This window comes from Balaenoptera acutorostrata, chromosome 11 (genome assembly GCF_949987535.1).
Source record: "Balaenoptera acutorostrata chromosome 11, mBalAcu1.1, whole genome shotgun sequence".
Classification (NCBI taxonomy): Eukaryota; Metazoa; Chordata; class Mammalia; order Artiodactyla; family Balaenopteridae; genus Balaenoptera; species Balaenoptera acutorostrata.
Genome location: NC_080074.1, coordinates 79265711 through 79290160, shown reverse-complemented (window position 1 = coordinate 79290160; position 24450 = coordinate 79265711). Strand labels below are relative to the sequence as shown.

Sequence of the window (24450 nt, the reverse complement as noted above, 5' to 3'; positions counted from 1 at the left end):
CATGGAAACAACTGACAGATGAATGGATAAAGATGATGTGATAGATATAATGGAATACTACTCAGGCATAAAAAAGAATGAAACAATGCCAGTTGCAGCAACATGGATGGACCCAGAGATTATCATACTAAGTGAGTAAGTCAGAAAGAGAAAGATAAATACCATATGATATCACTTATAAGTGGAACCTAAAATATGACACAAATGAACTTACCTATGAAACAGAAACGGGCTCACTGACATAGAGAACAGACTTGTGGTTGCCAAGTGGGAGGGGAAGGTAGGGGAGGGAAGGATTGGGAGTTTGGGATTAGCAGATGCAAACTATTATATATAGGATGGATAAACAACAAGATCCTACTGTATAGCACAGGGAACTATATTCAATATTCTGTAATAAACCATAATAGAAAGGAATATGAAAAAGAATACATATATGTATACCTGAATCACTTTGCTGGACAGCAGAAATTAACACAACATTGTAAATCAACTATATTTCAATAAAATAAATTTAAAAAAAATGAAACCCACCTAGAATGGACACAGATGTTAGAATTAACAGACAAGGTCATTCAAGCAGCTATTTTAACAGTCTTCCCTACATTCAGATATCTTGAGGAAAGATGAAACATGTTAGGTAGGGACACAGAAGATATAAAAAAGACTCAAATTTAACTTCTAGAGAGGAAAACTATAATTTATGAAATAAAAAGTACACTGAATGAGATTAATGGCATATTAAACATTGCAGAAGAAAATTTTAGTATATTTAAAGCATAGAAAATGAATTTATCCAAAAAGAAACATACAGAAAAAAGAAACCAACTAAAAAAGAAAAATAGAGTATGCATGAGCTGTGGGACAACTTCAAGCAGCCTAATATATATGTAACTGTAGTTCCCAAAGGTGGGACAGAAGAAAATTTCCCAAACAAAATTCCAAAATTTGATGAAAAGCAGAAATCAACAATTTTGAGAAGTCTAATGAACTCAAGAAGCCTACGGAAAACTGCACAAAGGTACATTGTGACCAAACTGCTCAACACCAATGATAAAGATAAAATCTTAAAAGCAGCTTGGGTAGGCAGGGAGAGACATATCATGTACAGTACAAAATTAAGGAGGACAGAACATTTCTTGTCTGAAACAATGCAGGTGACAAGACAATGGAGCAACAACTTTCAAGTATTGGAATTAAAACACCATCAACCTAGGGTTCTGTTACTAGTGAAAATATCTTTCAAAAGCAAAGATGAAATTCTTTTTCAGATATTCAAAGCTGAAATAGTTAATTGGAGATTTGCATTATAATATATGTTTTAAAAAATTCTTCAGGCAAAGGGAAATGACATCAGATGACACCACCTACAAAAAGAAATGAAGATTAACCAAGATGGCGGAGTAGAAGGACGTGCTCTCACTCCCTCTTGCGAGAGCACCAGAATCACAACTGGCTGCTGGACAATCATTGACAGGAAGACCCTGGACTTCACCAAGGAGGACACCCCACGTCCAAGGACAGAGGAGAAGCCACAGTGAGACGGTAGGAGGGGCGCAATCAGAGTAAAATCAAATCCCATAACTGCTGGGTGGGTGACTCACAGACTGGCGAACACTTATACCACAGAAGTCCACCCACTGGAGTGAAGGTTCTGAGCCCCACCTCAGGCTTCCCAACCTGGGGGTCCGGCAAAGGGAGGAGGAATTCCTAGAGAATCAGACTTTGAAGTCTAGTGGGAATTGATTGCAGGACTGTGACAGGACTGGGGGAAACAGAGACCCCACTCTTGGAGGGCACACACAAAGTAATGTGTGCATCGGGACCCAGGGGAAGGAGCAGTGACCCTGGGGAAGACTGAACCAGACGTACTTGCTGGTGTTGGGGGGTCTCCTGCAGAGGCGAGTGGTGGCTCTGTTTCACCGTGGGGATAAGGACACTGGCAGCAGAGGTCCTGGGAAGTTCTCCTTGGCGTGAGCCCTCCCAGAGTCTGCCATTAACCCCACCAAAGAGCACGGGTAGTCTCCAGTGTTGGGTTGCCTCAGGCAAAACAACCAACAGGGAGGGAACCCAGCCCCACCCATCAACAGTCAAGTGGATTAAGGTTTTACTGGGCTCCGATCGCCACAGCAACAGGGAGGGAACCCAGCCCCACCCATCAACAGTCAAGTGGATTAAGGTTTTACTGAGCTCTGACCGCCACAGCAACAGTCAGCTCTACCCACCACCAGAGCCTCCCATCAAGCCTCTTAGATAGCCTCAACCACCAGAGGGCAGACAACAGAAGCAAGAAAAACTACAATCCTGCAGCCTGTGGACCAAAAACCACAGTTACAGAAAGACAGAGAAGATGAAAAGGCAGAGGGCTATGTACCAGATGAAGGAACAAGAAAAAACCCCAGAAAAACAACTAAATGAAGTGGAGATAGGCAACCTTCCAGAAAAAGAATTCAGAATAATGATAGTGAAGATGATCCAGGACCTCGGAATAAGAATGGAGGCAAAGATTGAGAAGATGCAAGAAATGATTAACAAAGACCTAGAAGAATTAAAGAACAAACAAACAGAGATGACCAATATAATAACTGAAATGAAAACTACACTAGAAGGAATCAATAGCAGAATAACTGAGGCAGAAGAACGGATAAGTGACCTGGAAGACAGAATGGTGGAATTCACTGCTGCGGAACAGACTAAAGAAAAAAGAATAAAAAGAAATGAAGACAGCCTAAGAGACCTCTGGGACAACATTAAACGCAACAACATTCGCATTATAGGGGTCCCAGAAGGAGAAGAGAGAGAGAAAGGACCAGAAAAAATATTTGAAGAGATTATAATCGAAAACTTCCCTAACATGGGAAAGGAAATAGCCACCCAAGTCCAGGAAGCGCAGAGAGTCCCATACAGAATAAACCCAAGGAGAAACACGCCGAGACACATAGTAATCAAAGTGGCAAAAATTAAAGACAAAGAAAAATTATTGAAAGCAGCAAGGGAAAAACGACAAATAACATACAAGGGAACCCCCATAAGGTTAACAGCTGATTTCTCAGCAGAAACTCTGCAAGCCAGAAGGGAGTGGCATGAAATACTTAAAGTGATGAAAGGGAAGAACCTACAACCAAGATTACTCTACCCAGCAAGGATCTCATTTAGATTTGATGGAGAAATCAAAAGCTTTAGAGACAAGCAAAAGCTAAGAGAATTCAGCACCACCAAACCAGCTCTACAACAAATGCTAAAGGAACTTCTCTAAGTGGGAAACACAAGAGAAGAAAAGGACCTACAAAAACAAACCCAAAACAATTAAGAAAATGGTCATAGGAACATACATATCGATAATTACCTTAAACGTGAATGGATTAAATGCCCCAACCAAAAGACATAGACTGGCTGAATGGATACAAAAACAAGACCCATATATATGCTGTCTACAAGAGACCCACTTCAGACCTAGGGACACATACAGACTGAAAGTGAGGGGATGGAAAAAGATATTCCATGCAAATGGAAATCAAAAGAAAGCTGGAGTAGCTATACTCATATCAGATAAAATAGACTTTAAAATAAAGAATGTTACAAGAGACAAGGAAGGACACTACATAATGATCCAGGGATCAATCCAAGAAGAAGATATAAGAATTATAAATATATATGCACCCAACATAGGAGCACCTCAATACATAAGGCAACTGCTAACAGCTATAAAAGAGGAAATCGACAGTAACACAATAATAGTGGGGGACTTTAACACCTCACTTACACCAATGGACAGATCATCCAAAATGAAAATAAATAAGGAAACAGAAGCTTTAAATGACACAATAGACCAGATAGATTTAATTGATATATATAGGACATTCCATCCAAAAACGGCAGATTACACGTTCTTCTCAAGTGCACACGGAACATTCTCCAGGATAGATCACATCTTGGGTCACAAATCAAGCCTCAGTAAATTTAAGAAAATTGAAATCATATCAAGCATCTTTTCTGACCACAACGCTATGAGATTAGAAATGAATTACAGGGAAAAAAACGTAAAAAAGACAAACACATGGAGGCTAAACAATACGTTACTAAATAACCAAGAGATCACTGAAGAAATCAAACAGGAAATAAAAAAATACCTAGAGACAAATGACAATGAAAACACGACGACCCAAAACCTATGGGATGCAGCAAAAGCGGTTCTAAGAGGGAAGTTTATAGCTATACAAGCCTACCTAAAGAAACAAGAAAAATCTCAAGTAAACAATCTAACTTTACACCTAAAGAAACTAGAGAAAGAAGAACAAACAAAACCCAAAGTTAGCAGAAGGAAAGAAATCATAAAGATCAGAGCAGAAATAAATGAAATAGAAACAAAGAAAACAATAGCAAAGATCAATAAAACTAAAAGTTGGTTCTTTGAGAAGATAAACAAAATTGATAAGCCATTAGCCAGACTCATCAAGAAAAAGAGGGAGAGGACTCAAATCAATAAAATCAGAAATGAAAAAGGAGAAGTTACAACAGACACCGCAGAAATACAAAACATCCTAAGAGACTACTACAAGCAACTTTATGCCAATAAAATGGACAACCTGGAAGAAATGGACAAATTCTTAGAAAGGTATAACCTTCCAAGACTGAACCAGGAAGAAACAGAAAATATCAACAGACCAATCACAAGTAATGAAATTGAAACTGTGATTAAAAATCTTCCAACAAACAAAAGTCCAGGACCAGATGGCTTCACAGGTGAATTCTATCAAACATTTAGAGAAGAGCTAACACCCATCCTTCTCAAACTCTTCCAAAAAATTGCAGAGGAAGGAACTCTCCCAAACTCATTCTATGAGGCCACCATCACCCTGATACCAAAACCAGACAAAGACACTACAAAAAAAGAAAATTACAGACCAATATCACTGATGAATATAGATGCAAAAATCCTCAACAAAATACTAGCAAACAGAATCCAACAACACATTAAAAGGATCATCCACCACGATCAAGTGGGATTTATCCCAGGGATGCAAGGATTCTTCAATATACGCAAATCAATCAATGTGATACACCATATTAACAAATTGAAGAATAAAAACCATATGATCATCTCAATAGATGCAGAAAAAGCTTTTGACAAAATTCAACACCCATTTATGATAAAAACTCTCCAGAAAGTGGGCATAGAGGGAACCTACCTCAACATAATAAAGGCCATATATGACAAACCCACAGCAAACATCATTCTCAATGGTGAAAAACTGAAAGCATTTCCTCTAAGATCAGGAACGAGACAAGGATGTCCACTCTCACCACTATTATTCAACATAGTTCTGGAAGTCCTAGCCACGGCAATCAGAGAAGAAAAAGAAATAAAAGGAATACAAATTGGAAAAGAAGAAGTAAAACTGTCACTGTTTGCGGATGACATGATACTATACATAGAGAATCCTAAAACTGCCACCAGAAAACTGCTAGAGCTAATTAATGAATATGGTAAAGTTGCAGGTTACAAAATTAATGCACAGAAATCTCTTGCATTCCTATACACTAATGATGAAAAATCTGAAAGAGAAATTATGGAAACACTCCCATTTACCATTGCAACAAAAAGAATAAAATACCTAGGAATAAACCTACCTAGGGAGACAAAAGACCTGTATGCAGAAAACTATAAGACACTGATGAAAGAAATTAAAGATGATACCAACAGATGGAGAGATATACCATGTTCTTGGATTGGAAGAATCAACATTGTGAAAATGAGTATACTACCCAAAGCAATCTACAGATTCAATGCAATCCCTATCAAATTACCAATGGCATTTTTTACGGAGCTAGAACAAATCATCTTAAAATTTGTATGGAGACACAAAAGACCCCGAATAGCCAAAGCAGTCTTGAGGCAAAAAAATGGAGCTGGAGGAATCAGACTCCCTGACTTCAGACTATACTACAAAGCTACAGTAATCAAGACAATATGGTACTGGCACAAAAACAGAAACATAGATCAATGGAACAAGATAGAAAGCCCAGAGATTAACCCACGCACCTATGGTCAACTAATCTATGACAAAGGAGGCAAAGATATACAATGGAGAAAAGACAGTCTCTTCAATAAGTGGTGCTGGGAAAACTGGACAGCCACATGTAAAAGAATGAAATTAGAATACTCCCTAACACCATACACAAAAATAAACTCAAAATGGATTAGAGACCTAAATATAAGACTGGACACTATAAAACTCTTAGAGGAAAACATAGGAAGAACACTCTTTGACATAAATCACAGCAAGATCTTTTTCGATCCACCTCCTAGAGTAATGGAAATAAAAACAAAAATAAACAAGTGGGACCTAATGAAACTTCAAAGCTTTTGCACAGCAAAGGAAACCATAAACAAGACGAAAAGACAACCCTCAGAATGGGAGAAAATATTTGCAAATGAATCAACGGACAAAGGATTAATCTCCAAAATATATAAACAGCTCATTCAGCTCAATATCAAAGAAACAAACACCCCAATCCAAAAATGGGCAGAAGACCTAAATAGACATTTCTCCAAAGAAGACATACAGACGGCCACGAAGCACATGAAAAGATGCTCAACATCACTAATTATTAGAGAAATGCAAATCAAAACTACAATGAGGTATCACCTCACTCCTGTTAGAATGGGCATCATCAGAAAATCTACAAACAACAAATGCTGGAGAGGGTGTGGAGAAAAGGGAACCCTCTTGCACTGTTGGTGGGAATGTAAATTGATACAGCCACTATGGAGAACAATATGGAGGTTCCTTAAAAAACTAAAAATAGAATTACCATATGACCCAGCAATCCCACTACTGGGCATATACCCAGAGAAAACCGTAATTCAAAAAGACACGTGCACCCGAATGTTCATTGCAGCACTATTTACAATAGCCAGGTCATGGAAGCAACCTAAATGCCCATCAACAGACGAATGGATAAAGAAGTTGTGGTACATATATACGATGGAATATTATTCAGCCATAAAAAGGAACGAAATTGAGTCATTTGTTGAGAAGTGGATGGATCTAGAGACTGTCATACAGAGTGAAGTAAGTCAGAAAGAGAAAAACAAATATCGTATGTTAATGCATGTATGTGGAACGTAGAAAAATGGTACAGATGAGCCAGTTTGCAGGGCAGAAGTTGAGACACAGATGTAGAGAATGGACATATGGACACCAAGGGGGGAAAACTGCGATGAGGTGTGGATGGTGATGTGCTGAATTGGGCAATTGGGATTGACATGTATACACTGATGTGTATAAAACTGATGCCTAATAAGAACCTGCAGTATAAAAAAACAAACAAAACAACTAATACTAAACTTTCATTGGGTTATTTGTATGGAAATATGTTAAGATAAATGTTTCAGACATTACATGAAATTTCTAAAAATCTTATATTTGTATTTGTATGGAAATATGTATGGAAATATGTTAATATAAATGTTTCAGACAGTACATGAAATTTCTAAAAATCTTATATTTGTATTTGTATGGAAATATGTATGGAAATATGTTAATATAAATGTTTCAGACATTACATGAAATTTCTAAAAATCTTATATTTGTATTTGTATGGAAATATGTATGGAAATATGTTAATATAAATGTTTCAGACATTACATGAAATTTCTAAAAATCTTATATTTGTATTTGTATGGAAATATGTATGGAAATATGTTAATATAAATGTTTCAGACAGTACATGAAATTTCTAAAAATCTTATATTTGTATTTGTATGGAAATATGTATGGAAATATGTTAATATAAATGTTTCAGACATTACAGGAAACGTCTAAAAAATCTTATATGTTCTGGTATAATGTTATAAGTAATAATCCTAGTTATTACTTTAAAATGTATATCTCAGAAATAACTAATTTTCTTGTCAACTGCATTATTATGAACTTTCATCAAATCTTTAACCATGGTCATTTTTAAGTCTTTTGTCATTTACAGACAGTTCTGGGTGTACTCTGATGATGTTGCAAATATGTTCCTATAAAAGAGTTTCATCTTCAAGAAATTCATGGAAAAGACTCTGACAAGTACAGGTTTCTGGTAACTGACTGTACTGCTGAACTGAATGAATAAGCATTTTCAGAACTCTAATGAAAAACTGATGAACTCATAAAAGTGCTAACAAAAGATCAAGATGAAAAAAAAAGAAATTAATTACATGGGACTGAGTGAACTGATGAGGATGAGTATAATTTTTGTGACTTTCTGTCTGAATTAAAAAAAAAAAAAATCCCACAAGGACTCAGAGGAAAAGAATATACAAATCAATTTTCACTGCAAAGTAAAGGAGCTGTTACAGTGGAGGATTACTGGACTGAATGTCAATGTTATGACATAGTATAAGTGTGTTTCATGTTTGGTAATTGCAAAAAAAAAAAAAAAAAAAAAAAAAAAGAAATGAAGAGCACTGGAACAACTTAGATAAAATGAACAAAGACTTTGGTCTTTGAATGACATAAACTACCAAAGCTCAACAGGAAGAAATAGATAGTCCAAATAGCCCCATATCAGTTAAAGAAATTAAATTTATAGTTAATAACCTTCTCACAAAGAAGACTTATGGTTAAAATAGCTTCACTGGTGAATTCCACCAAACATTTAAGGAAGAAATAATACCAAGTCCAATCAAAATCTTTCAGAAAATTGAAGAGAAGAGGACACTTTCCAATTTATTCTATGAGGCTAGTATTACCCTCAATCTAAAACTGGACAAAGACATTACAAGAAAAGAAAATTACAGGTCAATATCATTTGTAAATTAGCTTTGTAATTTCTTGACAAAATTTTAGCAAATCTAATTCAAAAATATAAAAAGTGACAGTACATCATGACCAAGAGGGTTTCATCATAGGAATGGGGTAACATTTAAAAATCAAAGTAATATATCATATTAGCAAAATTAAAATAAAAACCAGAGAAGTATTTCAATAGATGTATAAAAAGCATTTGACAAAATTCAACAGTCATTCCTGAGGGGGAAAAAAAATCTATTAAATTAGGGACAGAAGGGAAGTTATTCAACTTGATTCGGTGATTTATGAAAAACCTACACCAACAGCTAACATCATACTCAATGGTAAAAAGCTGAAAGCTTTTCCTCAAAGATCAGAAGCAACAAGGATGCCCACTCTCACCACTTCTGTTCAACATAGTATTGAAAGCCCTAGCCAGAGCAACTAGGCAAGAAAAAGAAATAAAAGGCATCAAATCAGAAAGGAAGAAGTAAAATTGTCACTATTTGCAGATGACATGATATTATGTACAGGAAACCCTAAAGACGTCACAGAAAACTGTTAGAACTAATCAACAAATTCAGTAAAGTTGTAAGATACCAAACTAATATACAAAAATCGGTTGCATTTCTTTAAACTTAATAACAAACTATCAGACAGAGAAATTAAGAAAACAATCCCATTTACAATTGCAGCAAAAAGAATAAAATCCTAGGAATAAATTTAACCAATGAGGTGAAAGACCTGTACACTGAAAATTATAAGACATTGATGAAAGAAACTGAAGAAGACACAAGTAAATGGAAATATATTCCATGCTCATAGATTGGAAGAATTAATATCACTAAAATGTCTATACTACCCAAAGCAATCTCCAGATTCAGTGAAATCCCCATCAAGATTCCAATGGTATTTTTCATGGAAGTAGAACAAGCAATCCTAACATTTATATAGAACCACAAAAGACCCTGATAGATAAAGGAATCTTGAGAAAAAAGAACAAAGCTGGAGGCATCATGCTTCCTTGATTTCAAACTATATTTAAAAGCTATAATAATCAAACCAGTATGATTTTAGAATAAAAACAGACATATAGATCAGTGGAACAGATTAGAGAGCCCAGAAATAAACCCACACATTATGATCAATTTACAACAAAGAAGCCAAGAATACACAATAAAAGGTTTTGGGGAAGCTGCACAGCCACATGCAAAAAAATGTAACTGTACCACTATCTTACACCATACACAAAAATCAACTGAAAATGGATTAAAGACTTGAGCGTAAGACCTGAAACCATAAAACTCCTGGAAGGAAACAGGCTGTAAGCTCCCTGACGTTGGTCTTGGTGATGATTTTTTGGATTTGACATCCAAAGAAAGGCAACAAAAGCAAAAATAAACAAGTAGGACTATATCAAACTAAAAAGTTTCTGCACAGCAGAAGAATAGATCAACAAAAGGCAACCTATACAATGGGAGAAAATATTTGCAAATCATGCCTGATAAGGGATGTATATAAAGTATATATATATATACTTTATATACTTTATGTATATAAAGTATACAAAGAACTCATACAACTCAACATCAAAACAAACAACCTGATTAAAAAATGGGAAGAGGACATGAATAGACATTTTTCCAAAGAAAACAGACAGATGGCCAATAAACACATGAAAAGATGTGTCACTAATCAGCATCACTAATCAACAAGGAAATGAAAATCAAAACCACAATGAGATATTACCTCACACCTGTTAGAATTGCTATTACCAAAAAGACAAGAAACTTTTGTGTACTGTTGGTGGGAATGTAAATTGGAGCAGCCACTGTGGAAAATGGTATGGAGGTTCCTCAAAAAATGAAAAATAGAACAACCATATAATGCAGCAATTCTACTTATAGGTATTATCTGAAGGAAACAAAAACACTAACTCAAAAAGATATATGAACCCCTGTGTTCACTGCAGCATTATTATTATTATTTTTAATAAATTAATTTAATTTATTTATTTATTTTTGGCTGTGTTGGGTCTTCGTTGCTGTGCACGGGCTTTCTCTAGTTGCAGTGAGCCGGGGCTACTCTTCGTTGTGGTGTGCGGGCTTCTCATTGCGGTGGCTTCTCATTGCAGAGCACGGGCTCTAGGCGCACGGGCTTCAGCAGTTGTGGCGCACGGGCTTAGTTGTTCTGCGGCATGTGGGATCTTCCCAGACCAGGGCTCGAATCCATGTACCCTGCATTGGCAGGCAGATTCTTAACCACTGCGCCACCAGGGAAGCTCGACTGCAGCATTATTTATAATAGCTAAGACATGGAAACAACCTAAGTGTCCATCGATGGATGAATAGATAAAGAACTTGTGGTGTGTGTGTGTAAATGTATATATATGGAATATTATTCAGCTATAAAAAGGAAGGAATTACTGCCACTGCAAAATGTATGGACCTTAAAGGCATTATGCTAAGTGAAATAAGTCAGACAGAGATAGACAAACACCCTATGACCTCACTCACACCTGGAATCTAAGAAACAAATAAAACAAAAAAAACCCAAAATCATAGGTACAGAGTACAGTTTGGTGGTTGCCAGAGGTGGGGAGGAGGTTTGGGGCAGGGTGCAATGGGTGAAGGGGGTCAAAAAGTACAAACTAAAAAAAAACTAAAAAAAAAAAAAAAAAGGTACAAACTTCCAGCTATAAAATAAATAAGTCCTGGGGATGTAATGTACAGCATGATGACTATAGTTAATAATACTGTATTGTATATTTGAAAGTTGCTAAGACAGTAGATCTTAAAACTTCTCATGACAAGAAAAAAAATTTTGTAACTGTGTGTGGTGATAAATGGTAACCAGATTTATTGTGGTGATCACTGCACAATATATACATATATCATACCATTATATTGTATACCTGAAACTAATATAATGTTATATGTCAATTACATCTTAATTAAAAAAACAAAACAAAAAGCTGGAAAAAACTGTTGTTAAAAATACTAAAGTATAAGCCTTTTCCCTTTCTTCCAAAACAAAAAAAAAAGCAAGCAAGAAAAGAAAAAAGAAAAAGAAAAACCACAAAAATACCCCAGATTAAATTCCTCAAAAAACAACAACAACAACAAAAACTTACAGGTAGCATCATACTTAATAGTGTAAGCACAACTGAATGCTTTCCCCTACAATCAGGAACAGGACATGTCCACTCTCACTTCTTTTTAACATTGTACTGGAGTTTCTAGCCAGTACTAAATTAAAAAAAAAAAAAGACATATAAGTCATCCAGATTAGAAAGGAAGAAACAAAACTGTCTTTATTTACAGTTGGCATGACCTTCTATGTAGAAATGTGATGAATCTACAAATATGCTACAAGACCTAATAAGTGAATTAGGTAATAACACAGATACAAAATCAACATATAAAAATCAACTGCATTTCTATCTACTATCATTGAACTATCAAAAATTGAAATGAAAAGAAAAAGTTGACCATTTATAAAAGCATCTAGAAATATGGTATCTTTAGGGAAAGATCTGACAAAAAAATGAAAGATCTCTAGAGTAAAAACTACAAAACACTGTTGAGAGAAATTAAAGAAGACCTAAGTAAGTGGTGCAGTATACCATGTTCAGAGGTCAGAAGCCTTGTTTAGATGTCAATTCTCCACATATTGATCTACAGATTCAATGCAACCTCAAAACAAAATCCCAGCAGTTCTATAAAATATGGAAACTGACAAGCTCATTTCTAAAATTCAAATGGAACAGCAAAATACCTAGAATAGCCAAAATAACTTGAAAAAGAACAAAGTCAGAGGACTAACATTACCTAATTTCAAGACTTAATATAAAACTATGGTAATCAAGACAGTATGGTATTTGTATAAAGATAGACAGAGATCAATGGAATAGAATACATAGTCCAGAAATAAACTCACATATATGTATATGATCAATACCTTTTCAACAAAAGTGCAAAAAAAACCTCACTACCAAAAGGCTAGTCTTTTTAACAAATCCTGCCTAAACAATTGCATATACATATATTTTATTTATTTATTTATTTATTTTTATTTTTGGCTGTGCTGGGTCTTCGGTTCGTGCGAGGGCTTTCTCCAGTTGCGGCAAGTGGGGGCCACTCTTCATCGCGGTGCGGGGACCGCTCTTCATCGCGGTGCGCGGGCCTTTCACTATCGCGGCCCCTCCCGTTGCGGGGCACAGGCTCCAGACGCGCAGGCTCAGTAATTTTGGCTCACGGGCCCAGCCGCTCCGCGGCATGTGGGATCCTCCCAGACCAGGGCTCGAACCCGTGTCTCCTGCATTAGCAGGCAGATTCTCAACCACTGCGCCATCAGGGAAGCCCAACATATACATATATTTTAACAAAAGGAATTTTGGTCCACATCTTGCAATATATGCAAAAATTAACCCCAAAAGGACTACTGATCAACTATAAAATATTACACTTAAAAAACTTCTAGAAGAAAATATAGAAGAGTATTTTTGTGACCTTGGAGTAAAGAAAGACTTCTTGGATACACCATGAAAAGTATGACCCATAAGGAAAAAATTGATAAATTAGATTCCATCAAACTTAAAAACTGTTAAGAGAATGAAAAAACAAAACACAATTGAGAGAAAATATTTCCAAATCATATATATGAAAAAAGATTTATATCCAGAATCTATAAAGAAATATCAGAATTCAATAAGAAAACAAGAGACCCAAATAAAAAAATGGGCAAAAGATCTGGAAACACATTTCACCAAAGAAGGTATACAGATAATAAATAAGCAAATGGGGCTTCCCTGGAGGCGCAGTGGTTGAGAATCTGCCTGCCAATGCAGGGGACACGGGTTCGAGCCCTGGTCTGGGAAGATCCCACATGCCGCGGAGCGACTAGGCCCGTGAGCCACAATTGGCTGAGCCTGCGCGCCTGGAGCCTGTGCTCCGCAACAAGAGAGGCCACGAGTGAGAGGCCCGCGCACCGCGATGAAGAGTGGCCCCCACTTGCCGCAACTAGAGAAAGCCCTCGCACAGAAACGAAGACCCAACACAGCCAAAACATAAATAAATAAAAAAATAAATAAATAAAATTAAAAATAAATAAGCAAATGAAAAGATGTTCAACATCATTAGTCATTAGGAAAATGCAAATTAAAACTACAATGAAATACTACTACAAACCTGTAGGCTCTAATAAATACTGACCATGTCAAGTGTTAGGATATCGAGGAACTGGAACTCTCATACATTGCTGGTGGGAATGTAAAATGGTACAGCTACTTTGTAAAACAGTTTGGCAACTCCTTAAAAAGTCATACAACTTCCATATCATTCAGGCATTCCACTCCAAGGAATTTACCCCAGAGAAATTAAAACATTTGTTTGTATACATATGTTCATAGCAGCTTTATTTGTAATAGCCAAAACTCAAATGTCCATCAACAGGTAAATGGATAAACACATTATGGTGTATCCATACAACAAAATACTACTCAGCCATACACACACATACATCTTTTGATACATACAACACAGATGGATCTTAAAAGATTTAAGCTGAGTAAAAGAATCCAGACAAAAAAGGCATATTTACTATATGATTCCATTTATATACAAATCTAGAAAATTCAACTTATCTATAGTAACAGAAAGCAGATCACTGGTTGCCTGGGGACTGGAAGTGGGTTGTGTAGGGGTGGGATGTATTGATTACCAAGGGGCACAAGGAAACTTTGGAGGTAATGGATATGCTCATTACATTGATTGTGATGATGGTTTCACAGTATCAAAACATATGTCAAAACTTTGTCATTTTGAATCTTAATAAGTCTGTTAAAAAACTGAACAAACAAAATTGGTGCACTTATACAAGAGAAATCTATGTAGCAGTTTTAAAGAATGAAGTAGGGCTAATAAATACTGAAGATTTCCAAGATATAGTCTTAGATAAAAACATAAAGTACTGAGTACTGTAAATAACCTGTTACCATTTGTGATTTTATTTTAAACAAAAAAGGATATTCAACCAACCCATCCAATAATTGTTTCTACATGCATAAACTATCTCTGGAAAGATACCCCAAAATTGATGAGAGAGACAAAGAGAGAAGGAGGGAGGGAGGAAGAGTGAGAATGGGAGGTTGATAGAGAGAGAGGGAAATGGGGGGTAGACTGGGGTTTGGAGTAGGAGAGAAACTTACTTTTCACTGCATACCTTTTTGAACTATGATTTTTTTCCCCCCACAAATGTACCACTTTTTAAAACGAACATTGATTCCATTTTGGAGGATGTGTCCTATAGCAACACTGGTGGAAATGCCAAAAGATACATGTACAAAGCTATCCATTGAACCATTGTTGTAATATGTTAGAGAAATTGTTTAAGGAAAACAAAAATTGGAACACATTGCTTACATTTAATATTTTTTTTAAACGTAGAAAATAATAGCCTAAAATGTACACTCATTTTCTCTCTCTCGCCCCCTTTCTCTCTCAGAAAATTCTGAAACTACACAGACTGATACAAACAATTATCTCTGGGGATGGTTCTAAAGGGTCAGACAAAGAAGGGAGAGGTATGTATAGTGATTTACATTCTAAGTTCTGGATTGCAGGAAAATTTTTTTTGGCAATCAGTGTATATTTCCTTTTAAATTAAAAGGTCTCAATAAAGATTTATTTTTATTTATTTATTTATTTAATTTAAAAAATTGAGCTATGATTGACATAACTCAATGAAGATTTTCAAAAATTAAAATAAATTAAAATTGGTTTCAGTTTTCAGTATCACTGTAATAGATGTGAAAGTGTGCTAGTTTTCATCAGACTTAATATGATATGCTCACCCTTTTCCGTGCTTCAGATTTCTGGAAGCACTCATGCTGTATGAAAGTAGCTGCAGCAGAAATCCTGGACGGCGGCGTGTGGTCTGCCTCAAGCATACTCACTGCTCGCTCCAGAGTCATCTCCGTGTCTGCATTCCTAGACAAACAGTCACAGATTCAGCAAAATTCCAAACCTGCACTCTCCTGTCAACTTGATCCTCCAGAGATGACTTGGCTACTATCAGGAAGCACCTAGAACGTCTGAGCCTTGGCTCCTCTTCAGCCAAAGGAATAATCAGCCTCTGAGGCCAGAAGGTATAGGAAGCTAGCAGCAGAAACACTCCAGCTCTGGTCAGACTAGCCTCTGAAGATACCAATGAATTAAGAAGAAACTTAACTCTGTTTAAGAAAAGTATGTATCTTACATGAAATTTAAAAGAAATTTGGTCACAGAAATTGAAAATTATTCCTACCCTGGTAATGTCACACCTGTAAGTTAAACACCTTCCCTCAAAAATCATTAGATTTTTCTCACAGCTGCTCAAAATCTGTTATTTCACCTGAAAATAAGCTTTAAAAGAAGCATTCTAAAAGTGCTCTTATTTGATGAATATAGTAGTATGTAAACAGTACAAGCCAGGAAAACTGAGTTTGTTTGGTTAAAATAAGTCATGCTAGTGTGACAGAATCCATCAGGAAAGGTAATGATTACATGCAACAATAAAAAGCCCTTTTTAAAGACAATTTTATAAACAGTCTGTTACCATTTGCTTTGCCATTGTAATGACATTCAGTTTACGTCTATTTAGTAGCATAATTTGTCCTCTACTAATTGCAGGTGTGTACAGTGTTATGAAATCCAACTCAGTTTGATACTGACAGGATAATTTACAGAGAACAAATAAAATTGCTATGTGTAAAACAATAGCTCCCAAATGCCTCACAGAAGTGGCATTTTTTTCCTCCCCTTTTACTTCTGCCTAGAAGGTGACTAGGTTAGGCAGCCTATTACCAAGGTGGATTTGCACTTCCTTTTTTTCTTTTGCACATTTGCACTTCCTTAAGTATCGCCTCAGAGAAACCACACTCAGGATGGCAACACGTTAGGACTGTGGCTAAAGACATGCTTTAAAGGTAACCTAGGACTCTTTTTGGCTTCAAAGAAGGTTACACCTGATTCATTTCAGGTAATGGAGACTCCTAAGACATTATGGGAGGGAATTTTCCAGTATCTGCTAGCAAGAACAGTGAGGAAATTCTCTCTTATAGCTGGCTAACCCACCAATACATGCACCTGTGTACAGAGGTGAACATGTGTATGTTGAGAATGGCTGTGTGTGAGTGGGTGTGGCACAGGTGAGGGGATAAGAGTAACGGGCCTCATGACTAAAAACTAATTCCCACTGCTTCTGAAACACATGTTCAAACACAGAAGTGTTACCTCATGAGTATAAGGGTATTAAAAATGAAGCACTTCTGGCATCTATACTGAGAATTATATAATGATCTCATATTTTAAACTGTTGGGACTTAGCAATCAAGTTAATTGGTAAAAATGTAGGCTATTTTCACTAAAACTAGAATTTGAATCACTTTTATTTAATATAAACACCCTTTTAAAAGGAGATGGAACCTCCATCCTGTTTTCCAATAGTTAGCTAGTGGGAAGCAGCAGCATAGCACAGGGAGATCAGCTAGGTGCTTTGCGATGAACTAGAGGGGTGGGATGAGGAGGACGGGTGGGAGGCTCAAGAGGGAGGGGATATGGGGACATGTATATGCATATTCACTGATTCACTCTGGTGTACAACAGGAACTAACACAGTACTGTGAAGCAATTATACTCCAATAAAGATCTATTTAAAAAAAAAAAGAGATGGAAATATTTCATATGCATGGACTCCAATTCCTTTATAGGAAAATCAAAAGTGAAATTAGTTTTAAGTCTTTTACCATCCACCACTACAGGTGTTTAAACTAATGAAAGATCATTCATAACCTAAGAATAACCTCCTGTTTAACACTTCTTTTTTTAAAGATTCAGCCATTAATGTACTTCATAAGCCATAAATGACTCAGGAAAGTCTGAATTCCCAAGTCTCTAACACCAACAAATAATTCCATTCCTGAACATGATTCACAAAGAAGTTCTGCATTCACTACCAGCCAACCTAATGCTACTTCAAGTTATCATTAAAAACAATTCCCAAACATAACGAAGACCTCCTAAACAAGAAGGTCTGCCACAGCTGTCAGGGCATCAATTTCCTGTTTTGTTATTGTCTGTAAAGTCCAACTCTATAACATGGCATATGTTCTGACCTCAGTCTGACTCCATCTCCTGCCATCCTCCACCCCATCTCCTCTCCCTCCCCTGATGGACTAACCCATCCTCCAATCATACCAGACTTTTAATCCTTCTCTAAACACTGCATGCCTCTTCACAAGCCACTCTCTCTGATTTTTCTAGAAAGCCCACCTTTCTACCTAATTCTTAATTCTTCAAGACTCAATTCAAATATCATCATTTCTGTGAAATCTTTCCTGCATCCCTACCCCCAGCTAGAGCTATTGTTTTCCTCCTCTATTCTCCCACAGCACTCCTCCCCTGTTTCCCAACAAAATTGGAGTCTGCTAGTGCAACACACAGCAAAATCAATCTAATGACACAGGGTTGTGGTGAAGGAAAGTACAGCATTTACTTCAGGGCACCCAAGCAAGGAGAATGGGCAGCTCATGCTCAAAAGACCGGATGGTTGTCAGGGAAGGCTTTTTTAAGGCAAAATTAGGAGTGAGGGTTGCAAGGTGCCTGATCAGCTTGTGGACATTCTTCTGATGGTGGTGAGGTAACAGGATGATGTTCCAGGAATCTCAACAATCAACCTCTGGTTCCAATCAGTATGGGGTCTAGGTGTTGGTGGTCAGCATACAGTCACTATCCACAATGAGTGGCAGTCCTAGTTTCTGCAGAACAACTCAGAGATATGTGTTAGATTGTCATCTATATCCCTTCAGGATGAACCAGGAGTCTTGTGACTCCATTGTTCTAATCATTAACTACTTGAGCCTGCTCTTTGGAACTCAGAGAGGGCCTAAGAGATAAAAGCCTTTCTTCAAACAAGAAACGTGGGATATGGAGGGAATTTTGCACCCAGGCAAGGCACTGCAGGGTCCTGCTTGGTTTCACCTCAATCTCTCTTCCTCCCTACTTCCTTCCCTGCTTCCCTTTCCTCCTTCTTCCTTCCCTTTCTGCTCACTCACAAAACATTTCTTGAAGCTTGTAGAAATGTGGCTTGGGAGATGGGGTTGGGGAGGGAAGCATCAGGATGAGCAGTTGTTCCTTGGCCCCATTATCCACTGAGCATATTCTCCAGAAGTGAGTCTTTTCAACAACTTTAGTTAATATGTTAATATGATATCAATATATATTTTACAAAAATGTAAAGAGGAAGCAGTGTAAAATATCACTGGTCAGAATATGAGATATTATACAAAAAAATTAAAAACGGTCCTTTTTTTTTTAGGTGTGCAATCCCTCAGCAACCACATTCCTGCCAATAACAATATAGCCCTGCCCTAGGTTGGTTCCCAGATATTAGAATAGCTCTGAAGGCCAAGCAAACACCAGATGATGAATGAAGAGCTCCCTCGTGTTGTCAGATGCTTAGGAAATGCAAATTGCCCTACCTCACAAAGATTTTAGGTGTGATGAAAGCACTGTTTTGGAAAGATGACTTTGGAATGGATATGTGTCTCTAGACACAGTTTTGAGGGCACTACAAGAGTCTTAGCTGAAGCAATAAAGTTGTGAACTGGGCTGTTAAAAATGGAAATGGAAAGAAAGATATAATTAAAAGAGACCTGAGGAATCAAAGAACTAAAGAGGTTGCTAATTAAGAGGATGTGAAGGGAAGTTATAATGACATCTTTTCTGCTCTGTGCTGCTATATGTCACAAAGTTGACTGGTGATCCTACCAGAGATAAAGTCTCTCACCTTTCTCTCCCTCTACTAATACATCACTCTTTTGTTCTCTGAATTCCTATAGACACTAGTACCATCTAGCACTTGATGTGTCTTATTTTCTTTTTTATGGATCCTCTATGGTGCTTACTGCAGTGCTGAGTACACTGGAGCAACCTAATATTCATCTGCTGAACCACCAGTCTTCCATAGGTACAGAAATCATATTTTCAGTAAAACTGATCTACAGTGTTTTACTTGGTGATTTCTTAAACCTTTTTCATTAGTCTGATTTAGAACAGCTGTTCACTATCTCTCTTTACTCCAATGTTTTGATTTTCAGCTGCATTAGAAACTGACCAGCCATTCTTCTTTTAGAAACAAAGATCCATTGTTTAATACCTTATGTCATTATGTAGGTTTATAGTTTTATCTAACTACTCTATAGGAGTGTTCCACAAATGTGCAAGAACACTTCTTTACCTGTGGGACTTTCACTAGACATAAAAAAGCAGCTTCCAAATATAGGGACTGGATAGAGTTTGAAATGTGAGATACTGCAAGGCAAAGGAGAGCAGAGTGTGTGTTCTCAAGGGTAGAGCTCTCAGGGGGCAGCCCGGGGAACTGAAATGAGCCATGGGGCACACCAAAGGAGGAAGAGAATTAGATATGGATGCCACCTTGATCATTATAGGAAATATCCCTGACACCCTTTCCTTTCCATACATAGCAAAATTTTCAAGAAGTGTTCATTTCTATGATTTCTGGTCTCTAGGATGGCAACTTTGGGAATCATCAAGAATAGATTTCTTTCCCTTTATTTTAAATTTCTTGATCCCAAGTATTCCTTCTAGTCTTTGAAATATGATAAATTATTGTAATAAAATCCACCCTATTAAAACAATAACTCGAATTTAGAGGGGGAACAGATAAGAAAACCAATAACCACAATATACTATTCTGGTAGAGACACCCACACAGTACAGCTATCTGGGGCTCATAAACTAGATTGTGAGGGGAGTGGTCAGGGAAAGGGTGGTAACAGATAAATCCAGAATCATGAGTAGCCGGCCAAAGCTACTGGGAGGAGATAGATAGATAGACAGACAGACAAAGAAAAGAAGGAAGGAAGGAAGGAGAAAAGAAAGGAAGGAAAGAAGAAGGGAAGGCAGAAAGAGAAAAAGAAAGAAAATATGTGAATAAATATTTTCCATTAAGGGAAGTAAAAGAGGTTCGAGGTGGTTTGACTGTTTGGGGATGTGTTTGGGGAAGGTGATGATGATGGGTGGAGGACAGTAGAAAGAGATGAGACTAGAGTGATAAGCATAGCTGAAAACATGGGCCTTGTGTGCCATGGTAAAAAGCACAAAAATATGGTGGAATTATGGGAAGGTTATAAATTGGAGAGAGGAATCATCAGATTTGGGAAGATCATTCTAATGGTCCTAGAGAATGGTTGAGTGAGCAAGACCAGAGTCAGGGAGACCTATGCAATAGAGATAGAAAGAAGGGTAAAAATTTAAGACCCATTAAGGAGAATAAAATGTGGCTTGGTGATATGTGACTATGGAGGGAAAAGGTAAGAGTGACTCCCAGGTTTGTAAAGATAGGACTTTAGTATGAGAAGATAGGAGTAGAGGGTAGGGAAGAGCAGATAAATTTAGTTTTGAACATACTGAGTCCATGACTTTGTTAGAAATACATACAGATCTAGAGTTCAGGATGGAGGAGAGAGCTGAAAATAAAACACTGGGAATCACAGGATACAAGTGCAGTACACAGGGCCTCTTTAGAAGAGCACCAAGACCAGAAGAGAAGGGTTGATGAAGATGACTTCTTTGGGCATGTAGAAAAGTCTTCTCAGAGAAGACTAAGACATGGCTAGAGAAAACCAGGAGAAGCTGGTGCCCTGACAACCCAGGGAAGGGAGAATTTCACAGATAGTGGTGTCAAATGCTGTCCATAGACTGAGTAATATAAGGACTGCTTCAGATGTAGCATTAAGGCAGTCATTGGTAGATCTCTGGGGAGCCTATTTCAGTGAAATGGTGGGGACTAAAGCCATACTGCAGTGGGTTAATGACAGGCTGGGAAGTGACAAGGTGGTGGAAGCAGTGTGGGGACACAGAGATGCAGGAAGAGAAGAATTCCAGTTGCTGGAGAACGTGGCACAATAGTTTTGTTATTGTTAGAATCATTTTGTTAAAACTATGCTTGGCACAAATCTTAGAATACAGTAGGCATTTAATACATCTTGAATTATCCATTTAAAAGACTTGATCAGCTTTTTCCTCCATAAATAATTACCTCATGTATTTTTCTTCTTTATAAGTGTGTCCATATTGACAAAGATCTGCTTTCTACAAGAAATGTTAGAAGTCTGATGCTCAATTTTGCTTTATAAAAAATATTTCTTGCTTCAAGATTAGATTAGCCCTAACATCTTTTCTCACTGGTGCCTACCTAATCAATGAGTATACTGCACAATTTCACTTAAAGGGATGATTAAAGGTAACAACTTCCATTAGAAATTTTAAAAAGTCATGTATTTAATGTTTTACCATAATGATACCACATCATTATTTTGGGAGTTACTGATGTAAACATCCATCCATTTCTTAACCTTTCTCTTAGTGAGTTCCTCAGTTTATGAAATTTGTGCTCCAGCATCAAACTTGAATAAAGGTTAAAGTTCCAAAAACTAGATTAGTCAAGGTATAAAGTAAATAGGAGAGGCAAAGGAATGAATTTGAAACTTCAATTATTTTAATTATTCAGTATTGCAAAACAAAACCCCTCCAATCACTGACACCAGAATCAAAAAGTAAAATTATTAGGTATAAAAGGAAGGAAAGAGACATCTAGAAATTAGCTGCCTTTGCTTAGCTCCATCTTTTTGTGGTAGTGTTATCAAAACAGCATTTGAGGTTCACTCTTAGCACCAGGAATAAACACTTTTGCCTTTTTCCTTCCTTTATTTCAAGGAATGATTGAGAATAACTGATGCATGCAATTATCCATTTCTTGGTCTACTCTCGAGTTAGCTCTCATTCAAAGTAGATTTTCATATAGCCAAGGGGCAGCTATCCCTTTAGCCAGCATCTAATTTGGAACAGATGGATTAAAAGTCACATTGCCCCCGCAGAGCTGCCATACAAGCAGGTAGCTTGGCCCCTGCCCCTGAGGCAAACAGGCTAATCTGTCAATTAGGCAGCTGCCTGAGAAGTCATTGTTTTAATCACTTATCTCTGGAAGCCTTTCTCTGCAGCCCCAGGAGCGCCAGCTCACACGGTAAGAGCTGTGGGAACAGAATGTGCTGGCACCGACTGTGCTGCAGATTGAGAAGGGGACTCACCCAGCCTGAGCGTCGGTGAAAGTGCTTCTCTCCGCGAGCACGTTCCCACTTCCTCCTGCTGCCACTTGGCCCACGGTCATGTGGGTCCTCCTCCCGCCGAACTCGGCCTCCCTCAGTGTGCGGGTGCTGTGGAAGGAGCTCTGATGCCAGGACGACCGCGCCGCCCGGCCCTGCGTGCCCCGCTGCACGGACGCCGGCCTGGCCTGCCCCGCGGCAGGCCCCGCAGTCACGTAGTTCTCCTTCTCCAGGAGGTTGCCCAGGCTGTGGCTGGTCCCAGGCCTGGGGTACGTGAGCACCACCGGGTGGACCCGGGCGCCGTCAAAGACGGCGTCGTTCACAGACCGGTACTGGTAGCGCCTGTACGTGTCGTAGTGGCGCTGTCTGCCCACCGCCCCGGAGTGGCTGAAACCCACAATTTCTGAGCGGGCGTAGCGAGGCGGCACGAGAAGCGTGGACCTCCTGCTCTCCTGCTGCCGCGAGGTGTGCCCGGCCTGGCTTCTCTGGCTGGACTGGTGCTCGCTGTGTGCGTACTGAGCCCGCTCAGGGCTGCTGTCCGGGGAAATCTCAAGTCTCCTCAGAGGCTGCCTCAAGAACCTTTCTTCCACTGACTTCTGAGAGCTGTACTGCGAAGTTCCTCTCCCCCAGCGACCTTCATAAGTGGCAGCTGTGCCTGTCTGCACAAGAGAGAAATAAAGTTTAAATGAGGCATGAATCAATTTTCATCTTTCTTGAAGATTAACTATTCTAGGACTATTACACAAGGTGTTGGTTTCTCTGAATCACACGGAGAAGTCAGCTCCTTTCTGGGTAAAATCTGTTTTTAAACAAGACTTGGTTGTCTAGTTATTTGCACCAGGATTTAATACTGTTTAAAGTTTCCAGTTTTCCATGGTGTCCACTTCTCATAATTCATTTAGGAAATGGTAATACTTGAGAACGGTAAACATTAAAAAATAACCTACAGAAGTTTAAAAATGTTTTCTTGGTAACCTGGTAACTAGGGTTATATTCTTTGGTATCCTACCTTTAGCATGTCATAGGTTTTAGTAACAGGGGAACGTCCCCCAGCAAAATCATTTTCAACCAAGTGTAGATTGTAGACATATTCAGGAACACTGCTAGTTCGGTGAAGATTTCCTGTAATCAAGCATATATTAAAATAATATAAGTGGGCCAATCAGTAAAGATTATATAACAATAATATATTTTAAATTTAAGTAGTTAAGGTCGGGACTTCCCTGGTGGTACAGTGGTTAAGAATCCACCTGCCAATGCAGGGGACACGGGTTTGAGCCCTGGTCCGGGAAGATCCCACATGCCACGGAGCACCTAAGCCTGTGTGCCACAACTACTGAGCCTGTGCTCTAGAGCCCGCGAGCCACAACTACTGAGCCCACGTGCCACAACTACTGAAGCCCTCGCGTCTAGAGCCCATGCTCTGCAACAAAAGAAGCCACTGCAATGAGAAGCCCACGCACCACAACAAAGAGTAGACCCCACTTGCCGCAACTAGAGAAA

General features: G+C 38.0%; 1 protein-coding gene across 2 annotated transcripts in view; it reads right to left on the bottom strand.

Moving 5' to 3' along the window:
* Window positions 1–24450, bottom strand: part of PKP2 (plakophilin 2) — a 94626-nt gene that overhangs the window by 56819 nt on the left and 13357 nt on the right. For both annotated transcript variants that reach the window (XM_007175656.2, XM_007175657.2), the window contains exons 2-4: window positions 23957–24069; window positions 22933–23606; window positions 15637–15772 (exon numbers count right to left, since the gene is read on the bottom strand). In XM_007175656.2, the coding sequence (XP_007175718.2) occupies window positions 15637–15772; window positions 22933–23606; window positions 23957–24069 (923 nt within the window). The remainder of the gene's footprint in view (window positions 1–15636; window positions 15773–22932; window positions 23607–23956; window positions 24070–24450) is intronic.